A 13,088-nucleotide genomic window follows, 5' to 3' on the forward strand; every position below is an offset into this window, starting at 1 on the left:
CTAGTATGGGACAAATATGTCATTTGGCTATATATCAGCAGGATTTGAAAGAGTCAACATTGATGAATTTTTTTTTTTCCTTCTCAGAAATGGTCTACTCATATCAGGAATTCGAACACTGTAAAACAAAAACAAAAAACAGTAATTTTTTTTTTCTTTACCTTTGGCCAAATGTGAAGGTGAAAGGAATTAATGACCTCACCAGTACAGCTGACATTTAAAACTGTGACTCAGGTCCTCCCACTCTCAAAAGAATACTGATAAGTTTTAGAATCTGAAGGTACAATGAAGACATCCTTCTTCACTCTGCCTACGAGTATCAGGTTGGTGAGCTGACGCCCGTCAGTGCTCCTGAACCGCATAAAACTTAAGAGAAGGACGTTCAGGACGGGGTGGGGAAGGGAGGCAGTGAGCACTCAGGGGTCATCATTATTCGAATTCCTTAGGTGGTGAGGAGAATAAAAAGTAATTTAAAGTAGTCCTAAAGAGAAACAAGAAATAAAGGAACACGGTTAGGAAAAGGAAAGAGGAAAACAATGAAACTGATACGATTTGGGTATTATGTGATCACTGGAAAAGCGAAAGCCTCACTGACTTCACTGACTCCCAGTTCACAATTGTGTGTGTCCTGGAGAAATATATTTAGTAGTAAACTAGGGAGAAACGGATTCATAATTTTGCTACTAGACTCAATGTTAGCCCCTTTGAAGGAGGCTGGAAGAGGTCCCCCAGGCTTCACGAGTGGGAGGGCACTGCTGCAAGCTTGAATAAGGGAAGGTCGGGAAAGACTCGAGGGCCAGAGTTGGGGGAGCGCAGCAGAATGGGCTGGGGTTTGGAAATAAAAATCCATTAGGAGAGAAGAAAGGAAAGAATTGGTGTCATTCATACTGACAGGCCTTAATATTGGTCCAGTGTGGGAAGGAATTTCACACTGAGTATCATAAACAACTATTGTCATTTTGTCCTGAATGGAGAACTGAGAGAATGAATCTGGCTTTGGGTCTCCAGGATGGATGTGAAGTTTATTCAACTAAGGAGTTTTCCAGGCTGAGTAGCTAAGGAAAGCTGGAGAAGCTCTTTATCTGAAAATACTACTTGAAAATATTTCTTGCTAGGAAGACAGGATGCCTGATTTCTGAAGTTTCCATGACGGCCTGGCTAAAGAAGAAAGGCACCAAACCCCCACTTTCACAGACAAATGGAGATATGGAGGGCCAGAGACCCGAGAGCCACCATTTTATGGATTCTGCAGGCTAAAAAATGAGCTATTTCTCGGTTCTATTTCTATCAGCCTCTGTCATGAAAAAGTTCCTCAAATTCCGGTTTTATTTAAGAAAGAAAATCTCCTAGGAAAATGAACGTTATATTGCCAAGCTGCCTCCAGGGGAGCATTGAAGACTAGTTAAAATAATCATAGAGCACACTGAAAACAGAAAGTAGTCCGTAAAGAAGCAGTATGAAAATCAATGTTTGAAAATCCCATCGGGACAGCTAGGCATTTCATTCCCTTAGCTTCTCAGACGAGCAGCCCTTTGACAGCCTGTAACTGTTGGTCAGATCATATGCAGGTTAAGCAGCCCCCTAGGTCGTATTTTCCAAAGCAAATATAGACAGTGACAGTCCTAAAAGGGAAAATCACAGATACATTCATATGCACTTCTTTTGTTCTTCAGATATTGAGAGGGTCGGCTAAATAAGATCACTTTGAATATGAACCTCTTTGTATCGGCCACACCAAGAAAAAAAAAAAAGTTTTCTTAACAAACGTTTTTACTTTCCTACATTTGCTAAGTCTGAGCTTAAAAAAAATTCTAAAATCCTGTAAAGACAATACTGAAGCTGATAATATAAAAAGCAAACTAGAGCAGTAATGATTATTATTCAATGCACCGGATTGACTGCAGCGGGTTGGTGATGGGTGATAAATGCAAAGAAATAATATTTCAATCAACTCATGATCATAGGCAGATTCAAAAGTTAAAATGAATATAATGTAATATATATTTCAATATAGAGTTGTTATATATAATGTGTATGTTCTAGCTTTCAGAAATACTGCAATGTAGTGTACTGTACTTAAGTAAGCATACCTAAATGTAACTCATGTTCTTCCACAAAGTTACTAGTACTGTTAATTAAAAACAAACAAACAAACAAAAAACCAACTCATTTTTTTTTCCAGTAAAAAGAAATACCTATGGTTACAGTCACAGACTTCTTCCGGATATAGAAAGACAATATACAGTTTTTAAAAATAATAACAATGAAAAGATTCTAACTATATGTAGCTTGCTTAAGGGGGCAGGGGGAAGTCACCAAAATAGAAGAGGAAAGAAAATGTCCTCTGAACTCTGTAAATTAGCAGAAATCATCTTCCACATGTCACAAAAAATAATAAACCACCTAGTAAAAGAAGGGCATGGGAGTGAGCAAACTGAATCCCACTGTTTCTAGGCCATTCTCTAAGGTCAGCTGCGAGAGCCAGGTCCACTTGTTCTGAATAGTGCGCAAGAGTGGCATTCTACTTTAATGTGTGAGATGGGCCAGAGCCATCAATTCCTAGAGATTACCAAAAATGATTCCCCCGAGAGTCTATTGGCTTGCTAGACCTGGTAAACAACCCACTCCTGGAAAGACTTGGGCAAAGGCCACGTTGGTTTCAGGAGACACAGTTTGGAATTATGATGATGTCCTGCAGATCCAGGCAGGGTCAGGAAGCTTTAGTTTGGGAGTGAAATGGACAGCTGAGCAGGTGTTTGTGGGCCCACACTGGGCTGCATAGAGGAGAGCAATGGGGGCCTTCTAGCCATGGACTGGCGCAGATCAAAGTTGCCGCCCTGGCCTTGGTGCTCCCTCTCCCCAGAAGACCCAGAGAGGTGCCCCAGACTGCTGCTCTCTCTGTCTGCTCTCCACTTCTTCTGTTCTACCTTCTTCTGGAGGAAAACAGCCTGTCACTGTAGGATTGCTGTGGCTCCAACAAGCTGCCTTTGTTTCTCCCAACTCTGAAACGTTACGAAAAGCAACAGAGTGGGCAGGTGACTGCTTCCTGGGAAGGGAGCCACAAGTCTTGAGCACAACAGTAGGAAGAGGCAACTCCATCTATGCAGGGACACACGCCTGTGTGTGCTTCCTTTGAGAGGTGCACACACTTCCGGACTACAAGTCCACACACACACACACACACACACACACGCGCGCGCGCGCCAGTCAATCCAGTGGAAGTGCAGAGTTCGTCACATGCACTCTCCTGCACACAGCATTTTCAAGTTTCTCATGAAGCACGTACACAGAAATTACTGATGGTTGAGCTCCTTCAGAATGCCCTAGAACTTCCTCACAGCAGTCGGCACTGATGCACCCAAGTAAGGCAACAGAGCAGAAGCAGATAGGAGATACGTGAGACCTCGGACTAGCTAGAAAGAAGTTCCAGAAGCTATCTTGTCACTGGGGAATATGAACGTGGAACAGCTCTGTACTGACAGTGCCTCACACTGCGTGTGTACATGCAGAATGTGTACTCGTTTATGGACATTTTAGACAGCAGCTGTGACATATTAGCTGGGTTAAGTCCTCTTCATTACTGGAATCTACATATAAATTACAATGATTTTGCTGGGCAATAACAACCTTCTGTTGTAACAATAGTAGGAACAGATGTCTCGGATGGGGTTAATTTTTTTTTTTCTTTTTCTATTTTAGGTGTGTCAGAATCTCATAGAGACATCTGAACCAAAGGAAGCCCTGAATTTGAAAGAGGGCTAGTAGGAACTTTTTATACCCTAATTAGGGATCTCAAAAGTCAGGACTCTCATAAATGTGGCTAGATTTCCTCTATGATCTGCAGATTGTGCTCCTTCCTTGAAGATTTGAAAGTTGTGAGTTTGCCTTTAAACAAAGAACCACCAGATAAAGCAGATGCTCAGGGAAACTGTGGAAAAGTGAGTTTAGAAATATATAGTGTATAGGGAAAGAAAGCTTTTTGTAGAGACTGTTCTCCCTATGAAGGAAATGATGAAAACCGACATTCCAGGCACCTGTGATCATGTCTTATGGGATTTACCCTTTGACTAACATGATGCCTATTTTACACGCAGCCCAGACCTCTGTCACTGAAGTAGGCTATGAAAAAGGGGCAACCACTTCCTGAGAACTGTCCGTTCCAGACAAATGCAATGCGTCTCTGCAAAGCCACTGTTTCCATCATCTTCACTCATGAAGAGGGCTCGTTTTGAGGATGATGCAACCATTAAAAACAAGAAATGTCTGTGTTTTCACATCCTTCCAACCTCTCTGTCCTCTGCTCTCTTCCCTGGGCTTTCTGACTTAAGGCAATAATTCTTCACTCTAAGTAGCTTCTGGTGAAAATCTCTCAACTGAGGTCACTTCAGATGAGATTTTAGTCTGAAGGGGTTCAGTTTATGGAGCCACAGGCTGGGTCTGAGGAACCACTGGGATCCAGCGGTTGCAGTCGGTTGTTTCAACCTGGGGCATATTTTTACCACTTTTTCAGTGAAATACATAGTTCTGGAAAAGAAACCATGCTATGAAGCCCTTATCCCCTACTTCTTCAACCTAAAAAGAACTGAAAACAAACCCTGGCGTTCCAAACCATTTTCTGGGAGCTGTCACTGTACACTGCTGACCATTGTGGATTCAGTGTTCCAGGGCGGGGAAATGTATTCGGAGACTTAGAAAAATCTTTGGGGAATTTTGGTTAGGCTAATCACCTTAGTCCCTAGTGCTAGAAATGATGCTTTGGGTTAGTCACTTCCACGTTTTGTGTTTACATGAACACTGAGTCACCACAGCTTTTCCTCTCGTGGAGGTGCAAGCGGTCTTAGAAATGGCAACCCCATACACAGAGCCCTTGGGGATACGAGAATATTTTCACTTGAGAGCAAGAGCTCTTCTGTGTCCCTTTTCGGTCACCATATGCTGCCTGAGCACCAGGGTAGAGATAGCTTTTGAATGTTGGCCCCATGCAATCTATTTCCTGGGCACCTAAGAGAACAGTCCTTTAATTCATGTCAACACGAAGAGAAAGGGGCTGCTGACATCCCAATGGGGAAGTTATGTGGAGCCTCAGAAAGCCCCGGGGTGGCTGGGTCAGCGCAAGCACTTTCTTCAAGCCACTGCAGATGGAGAGGCGTTGGGTTGCCTTGCCTTTTCTATGGAATTAGGGAGTCTATTGAAATTCTAGTGCGCCCTTCCTTTTGTTTGTTACCAGGTCACATGGTTCTGTCTTTAGTGTCCTATTTTTATTTTTATTTTTTTTAATTTCTTTTTCTGGGGGATAAAATTGGCCATTTAAAGAAAGTTCTTTTCTAGTGAGTAAAGAGGTTTCTCAGAGCCAGAAATCACTCAAAAGAAAGTCTGTCGACCCCACTACCCATGGAAAGCCCAGAGATTTCTCTAAATACTTCTTGCCAAACTTCCTAGTGTTGCGATTGGATGTTTTTTGGTTTCGCATTATTGGGTGCTGAATACGCTTCGCAGTCCTTTTGTTCTCTCCCCCACGGCTTCCATTGCCCTGGACTTCAACTCATTACTAAATTAAAGAATTCTTTCAGGAGATTTCTTTTAAGAGTCAGGTCGCTGCAGAAAGGGCACCCTCCCTTCTCCCAAAGCCCAAGGGCATCTCAGGTTGTGTCTGCTCTTACATTGTACCTTCCGTTTTGTTTCTTTTTGCATAGCAGAGGCAGACCTGATTTGGTTATCTGATACCTTCTCGGCAGAATCACATACCCTCTGCTCCCAGCCTCAGCTAATTAGGTAACATCTTCCATAACAACAGAGGAAGGCTCCTGAATGGGCAGGTTGAGTATGAATCCTGGCCAGATCTAGCTCACTGCTCCCTTTCCTAAAGGCAACAGGTGTTGGGAGCATTATGGAGGAAGCACATCTAGGAAGCAACATGAACCTTTATTATGTTCTGTTGGGGACCTGAGGGATTTTATAAGGAGCACGCCTCATTTGAGGGAACTGCTGAGGGAAAACAGATTTGGGGTATGTAAGGGCTGGGCACACACTGTTGGTATGCTTGTATGATGGAGGTACATGTAGGTCAAGGCATTAGGACTTATTTGAAACACACATAGCCAAAGGAAAATTTTTTTTTCTCCTATCAGAGTGCACAAATTCTAACTGTTCATGGGTTCCAAAGGGTTTTCTTGGTCCTTAAAGAATATTGGGATGATACAAAATAAAACCCATGACTTTTCGACAAAGCAAATCCAAGTCTTTTCTTCCAAGCCTGGGAGCTACTGTGACCTCCAAGATGCCTATGAAGAAGGAATGCACTAGAGCTGGAACACAAGAGGGAAGTTATCTGTCACACCTACTCATGGCACAAACAGTTTCAGAGAATTAGGAGTTTGGGCAGGAAAAAGTCTATAAACTATTATTAGGAGCTAAAGTTTACAACTCAATTAAAATATATAGTAAAAGCCATTTTGATATCGAGACTTCCATTTCAAACTATTTTTTCCTGACTTGTTTCTTAACCTTTTCCCACGTGTGGATTTGTATCAGATCCATCCATTCCAATTCTTTCCTTTTTGGGGGCCATTTTTTGCCACTTGGGGTTTTTTTTTGGTACAAATATTGGCATTTATTGTAGTAATAGGGGGAAAGTTGCCTACCACGCTAAGATGCTACCAATGTTTTCAGAGCTGGGAAATTTTATTTTTCATAAACTGTATCTAAATGTCTTGACATAAATGTTCCCCTTTGACTTTTTTTCCTTTCCCTTGTTCAGCTAACCTACTTTTAAATCATAAATTGCTTAAAAAAAAAAAAAATGTTCTTTTCCAAACCAGTTCTTGTTCCCTGTATTCATCTTAAGAGGTCTTAAATCTGGAACATTTGCTTCCATTTTATCTATTTTTTCCCCTGACTACTGAAAAAAAATTTTTTTTAGCACTCATAGCATCCTAGCATGAAGTTCTAAATGTAAGAAGATTGTTGGATTTGAAACTAAAAAATAAAAGGATTCATGTTCATCCTCTATTCTTGAAGCAAAATATGTTTCCCCATTTCCTAAAATGTCGGTAATTATTGAATTTAAAAGTAAGGATTGGCAATCTAAAAGCATCTTTATCCTTCTGAAATAGGTCTAGTCTGGTTTATATCAGTTGGGAAAGTCACCCCTTCAGGAGGTCAGAAATACAGTAATGACTCCACAGCAAGTTCACTGCTCCCCGGATTAGACCTTTCACTGTAGTCTAACTGCTCCCTCTCTCCAGAGAACAAGTCTATCAACTATTTTAGACTACGAATGTTTGAGAGGAATAGACATACGGTAAGAAAAAGTCTACTGCTATGCAAACCTGGAGAATCCATGTGGTTATAATGATTGCATCACCTCACCAAGAATTCTCTGGGAGTTCTCCAACATTTTTAAAAAAGAGATACTTCATTTGAAGGGAAAGGATGAATATTAGTGTTTCAAACCCAACTGGAATTTTTTTCCTCTACATGTTCTATAACAAAATGTGGATTTGATTTTAACCCAATTGTTTCACTTTTCACGTGGCAAATCAACATTAAGGCAAATGGGTCTCCCTCTGATTTGAGAAGCAGATACCAAAATTTGGCCCAAAATGGCACCCAAGATCAGCTTTTCTAGAGGTACTGTAAGTTCTGCCTTACTTTGTGAAGGCTGGGATTAAGGACACAATCTTAAAAAAGCTACCGTCAAAAATTCGAAAATATTTTAAAGTGGCTTTTGGCCTTCTTCATTTGTAATATATGCTGAGGGATTTTATGCCATTTTTCCTCTATATTAAACAACTTTTTACCTTAATGTCAACTTTTTCTTTTTTATACCATGGGTTGAATGACTTGTCTTTCAAGATACCAAAACAATCCCAGGACACGGTTAATTAACTAATGCTCCCTCTGTTGGTAGTAAGTGGAAATAGTAAAGTCCTAACAACACTATTTTAAAAAGCAGAATTAGCAAGAGAAAAATGGACTTTTCTTAATTTTGAAGCTGGTCCCCACTAACTTTTAAAACAGGTCAATTTTGGACACATAGTTCTTGATAGGACTCCTCTTAGAAATCAAAATGAGTGTTACCCAATAATCAGTTAACCATCCAAGTCTACATTAAACTGCTGGCAAAATATTTACTGAATTAAGGATCAGAGGACCAGATAAAACCCACATGTACTCTAGTTGCACTAACCCTACCAAACATCACCAAGAACTTGTGGAAAAGATCCAAGTTAACCAATATCTAAAACATATGAGTAAAACCAATTTAGTCACTATCGAGTTGCTTCCCTTGGAAGATTTCTCCTCATTTGTTGCACAGTTTTTGCAAATAAGTTGCTGACAGAAAAATTAAAATGCACAGTAATTTTGAAATTAAAATTCTGTCTTTGCTTCTTTTTTAAAATTACAGTTTGGTGTTTCTGCTTTGTTTAAAGGTTTCCTTTTCCCCCTTAAGAGTATTAAACCACGCCCAGCAATAAAACCACCTTTGGAGTTTTTGTTAGGTTTAGGAATTCTCATATTTGAGTTGCAATCCCTTCTGGACACTGTCTAGAATGGAAAAATCCCTGTTACAATACTTTGATTAGGACCGAGGAGAGAAATCCCAACTAGGAAGAGAGAGTGGCATCTAGGATGATGCAATGAACTGGTGGCCTTCTGAATGATGGATGTTGGTATCCGAGAAATTTTTGTTAACTTCCTTAAAACCTTTCCAGAAAGCAAGGGTTAATATATCCTCTAAAGGAGGATGATCTTACTTAGCCCTCTCAACCATGGTGGCTTTAGTCAGAAGGTGGTATTTGAAAGGAAAAAAGTAATTTTGGCATCAAGGTATCCTGATCTATACCAGGCTTCTGCTCTCTGCAGCTGTAAGGAGGCATGAGCTCCTCCTCCTGGCTGCCCATGAAAGGAAAACCCATTTGTCACGACCTCTAGACTACTAGTGTTTCATTCAAGAAAAGAAGTAAAGTCAAGAGAAAGTCTAGAATCATAAGACCTCAATGAAATTTTAGAGAAGCAAGAAATCTGTTTCTGAAAGATAAAGTCCTCCCATGAAAAAGAACAGAATTCTAGATGGATCAGTTGGAAAAAAAAAGTCAGTGGAGCAACTTAAGCTTGCTAAAAGTCAAAGAACTACATATCAAATACAAAGCAGCAGTTCAAATTACAGCAGGGATGGGCTGGCCACAGGGGCCCTCATCAACCCAGGCAATACTTAAAATAATAAAAATTAAGAAAAAATTAAAAAAAATATGAAGAAAATATCCTTCCTCTCTTTCAAATATAACTTTAATTGCCTTTGATTCCTTCTATCTGGAAGCAGTATCGCTAACCTTAACAGTCTTGACTTACCAAAAAATATATATATGTGTGTGAAATAAAATAAAAGAGAAGGGATTGGTGGCAGTGTATGCAAAACCAAAACGAAAAAGAAAATTACTTTTAACAATCTCACTTTTTTTTGTTTTTTTTTTTACACAAATACTGTTGTAAATATATTAAAAAAATCAGCATTCTATCTGGTAAACGTCACTTTTGCCCCTCTATAAAATTTGAATTAAAAAAGCCTCAAGAACTTTTTATTATCCCCCCCACCCTCCATTTCTCTTTCTTTTTCTCTTCCACAAGAATATATCCTGACACTTTTTTTTTGTTTTTGTTTTTTGCAAAGATTGTGGGAAATAATCCTTCTCTTGTACCTAGAAACGTAGGTGCAAACCTCTGATATCTTTGTTTTATCTGCATTCCTGCCTTTCATGAAAGTCCCTCTTGATTGTGCTGAGGCTGTGGCTCAGCGAAGACACTGAATAAATACGATAGCCACTGTTGCTTGATGCTTGTCCAAGTCTTCCTGGCTTCTGCCGAAAGGGGGGACATGGAGGAGGTGGGCCGGGGTGCGTGGACACGGGCAGAATCTGGGGGAGAAGCCCACCACTTGCCTTCCCCACACCACCGGACCCACTGCCCTTCCCAAACCACCCCCCCCCCCCAGCCCTTTTATGAAATCAGACAATGTGGTAGGTGGAAAACAGCAGGGCCTTTCCTCTGGGTTTTCAACCAGAAGGGATATTCCACAGTTTTAACTGGTTACTGTGAAGTCCAAGCGGCCAGAATTGCGAAAATGTCCACTGAAACACTGCAAGCGGTGTACTTAAAGACAGTAGGCCTTTTAGATTTTGTTATATATTTTTGTAGTGCTCTTCACAAGTGAAAAAAAAATTTTTTTACTTTTTTTTAAAGATTTTTTTTGTTTTTTTTTTGTTTTTTGTTTTCTGTTTTTTGTTTTTTTTTTGTAAAGAAGGGTTGTATTTAGAGGCCAGTAGCTAGAGATCCAACCAGTGGACCTCTTGAAGCACTACCAGGCCTTAAGGCCACCATCCGAGGGAGGCTGGGAAAACTCTCATTCACCCGAGCCTCCGGAAATGTAATGTACCAGCAGGCAAAAACAGTTCTTCATGTAGTACAAAATGAAACGAAACAAAAACAAAAACAGAAAGTAAAAACGAAACCAAAACATTTCTTAAATTCTAGTGCCATAGCTTTTTTTTGTTTGTTTCTTTTCTGTCGTTTTGTTCGTAAGAAAGAGAGAAAGGTACTACTTATCCGTCAGACACGTGCATCCTCATGTGGTCGTTGAACTGCTCGATTTGGTCAAACTTGGCGGGACAGACGGAGCAGACGTAAGTGGTCCCCTCCGTGCAGGCCACCACCCCCGGGGGGCCAGCGCGGGCGCCGGGAGGTGTCCCCGCGGGAGGGGTCCCGTTGCTGGCACTGTGCAGGGCCACGTGCCGCTCCAGAAGGGTCTTGTGGGAGAACTTCTTTTTGCAGATGTAGCACTCGTAGGACTTCTCCCCGCGGTGGAGGCGCATGTGCACGTTGAGAGAGCTCTTCTGGGTGAAGCGCTTGTTGCAGATGCTACACTGGTACGCCCTCACTCCCGTGTGTGTCACCATGTGCTTGATAAGGTAATCTTTTAAGGAGAAGGAGCGCCAACAGATGCTGCATTGGTGGGGCTTCTCACCTGTCGGTGGGGGAAGAGACAGCAAGCGGAACAGAGCAGGACACAGCCAGGGAGGGAGAATGAGAGACAGGGAAACAAGACGGGAAAAAAAAAAAAAAAAAACACACACACACACACACACACACGCACACAAACAGGAAAATTAAAAAAAAAAAAAAATCTGGTTGGTTCACCCTCTACTGGAAAGATTCAGTCATTCCTGGCCTCTCGTGTTCTGAGAAACCTTGCTTTTGGGTGATGCCGGGACAGGCTAATCTTCCACCTCCCCATGCCAGAAAATGGCTCTCTTGGAAAGCTACAAGACATTCCCCACCACAGGTTTTCAAAGGTCATTCTGTGGAGAAAAGGGAGGGCTACATTTAGGGGGTCCTTTTCCGTGTCATCACTCGTGTGTGGATTTAACTGTGTGTTTCCCATTAATTTTATCAGACCCATGTAAGAAATCAGAGAGAGGAAAGATATTCGAAGCATTCGGGTTCTTTAGAATCTTTTGAAACTAAGGATGGTGGTTACATAGCCTGGCTCTTTGGGGATGGTTTCTATTTCCAGGATTCTATCTAGTAAAGGCACTTTGCCGTGATAGGTCTGGAAAATACTGGCCAACTTAGGAGCAAGTTGTTCTGAAGAGCTACGCTTTCAATTTTATTTATTTTTGACAGAAATCTTCCTGAAATGTAATGTTAGAGATAATTGGCTATTCTGTCTTGAGTGCCCTGAGCTGTGGACTGGCCTTGTCTGGTGTGGAGGTTGACTGGGTGGTGGACAACACAATGATCTCAGAGTCAAATGGTCCTGTTCAAATCTGGGCACTAATCCTCAGCACGGAACTCTGACAAATCTCCAGATGCCTCTGAGGTATACGGTCCTCCTTACCTCACTGTGCTGGTGTTGACATAAATCCATATGAAATCACTTTGCAGACCACCAAGGGTGGTGTGGGAATACTTGCATGGTATTCTTATTATAAAACTATCTTCTCCCCCCCCACCCCCAATTAAATGGTTCCATACGCATTTTTGAACTCTTGGGTCAATTTAAAAAATAGTTTTCTCTTTCTTTGTTCTCAGTCTCTTGGCTGAAACTCTTCTTTCTCCTCAGTTTACTGCTTTGGTTTGCTGTTGGCTTAGAAACCAAGCATTCAAGCTTGTGAAAGAGACTAAGGTAAATAAAAATACTGTTACCAACTGACCATATGAAGTATTCCTCTATAAGTAATGTCTATGGGCTTGTGACAGCCCTTCGGATAAACAGAGCCTTGTTTTTGTTGGTGTTGTTAGTTCTCAGCTTTGCCCTTGACAGGTGAGATGAAATGCATGAGAGTGTTTCCGTCTGTCCCACCTCATTACTGATTGCCTAGTGGAGGCACCCACCTCGGAGAAGAAAGTCCTTTTCTATACTCTTCCATAACCCAGTGTAAAGCTCAAAGCCTTTGAAACTCTCTAGGGTCATTGTTCAACATCTGGATTGTGTATCAGGGTAGGAAATCTATTTCTTAAAACAGAGTTAACTTCCAATTAAAATATGGGCCTTGACTGGGTTTCCGTTTTTCCCATTATGAAGCAGAAGAGGTTTGAGGTGTCACAATACTAATGGCAATGAAAACAATCAGCTTGCATTCGGTGCTCCATCTGGGTCAGGCCCAGTGTTAGCACTTTATGTTCAGAATCTGTTTTATGAAACTTTATCTCATCAGAAACCTTTTTCATTGTGTTTGTAAACTTAAAGGATATCTTTTGAAGGGCGGGATGGTAAGAAATGGCTGTTTTGTTCAGGAGTCCCTCCACAAATTTCTTAACCAAGGTCATTGCTCTTTGAACTCTCTTTCCCTTAGTTATTCACAAACGTGTTTGGCTAGCTCCCTCTCCTCTAGACTCTTTGATTTCTTCCCTTTCGTTCTCACTGATGGGACAGTATAGTCAGTAGGATCACAGGTTAGAAGAGGAGTTCACCTTTGGGCAAACAGGCGAATCTGGGGAAGCCTCATTCCCAAGTGATGCATTTAGGCTAGGCATGGTGTTTATGTAGATACATTCTTTGGAAATGAGAGATTCCCCAAGAGAGACAGTCA

At 41.3% G+C, this 13,088-nt stretch overlaps 1 protein-coding gene across 13 annotated transcripts in view; it reads right to left on the reverse strand.

Annotated features, from left to right (window-relative positions):
• Positions 1-9,480: 9,480 nt before the first annotated feature.
• The window catches only part of ZBTB20 (zinc finger and BTB domain containing 20), a 774,313-nt gene continuing 770,705 nt past the window's right edge, over positions 9,481-13,088 (reverse strand). For all 13 annotated transcript variants that reach the window (XM_080830747.1, XM_080830743.1, XM_080830744.1 and 10 more), the window contains one exon: positions 9,481-11,020. In XM_080830747.1, coding sequence (XP_080686873.1) covers positions 10,599-11,020 — 422 coding nt within the window. In that variant the 3' untranslated portion in view covers positions 9,481-10,598. The remainder of the gene's footprint in view (positions 11,021-13,088) is intronic.

This window comes from Martes martes, assembly GCF_963455335.1.
Source record: "Martes martes genome assembly, chromosome: 1".
NCBI classification, from domain to species: Eukaryota; Metazoa; Chordata; class Mammalia; order Carnivora; family Mustelidae; genus Martes; species Martes martes.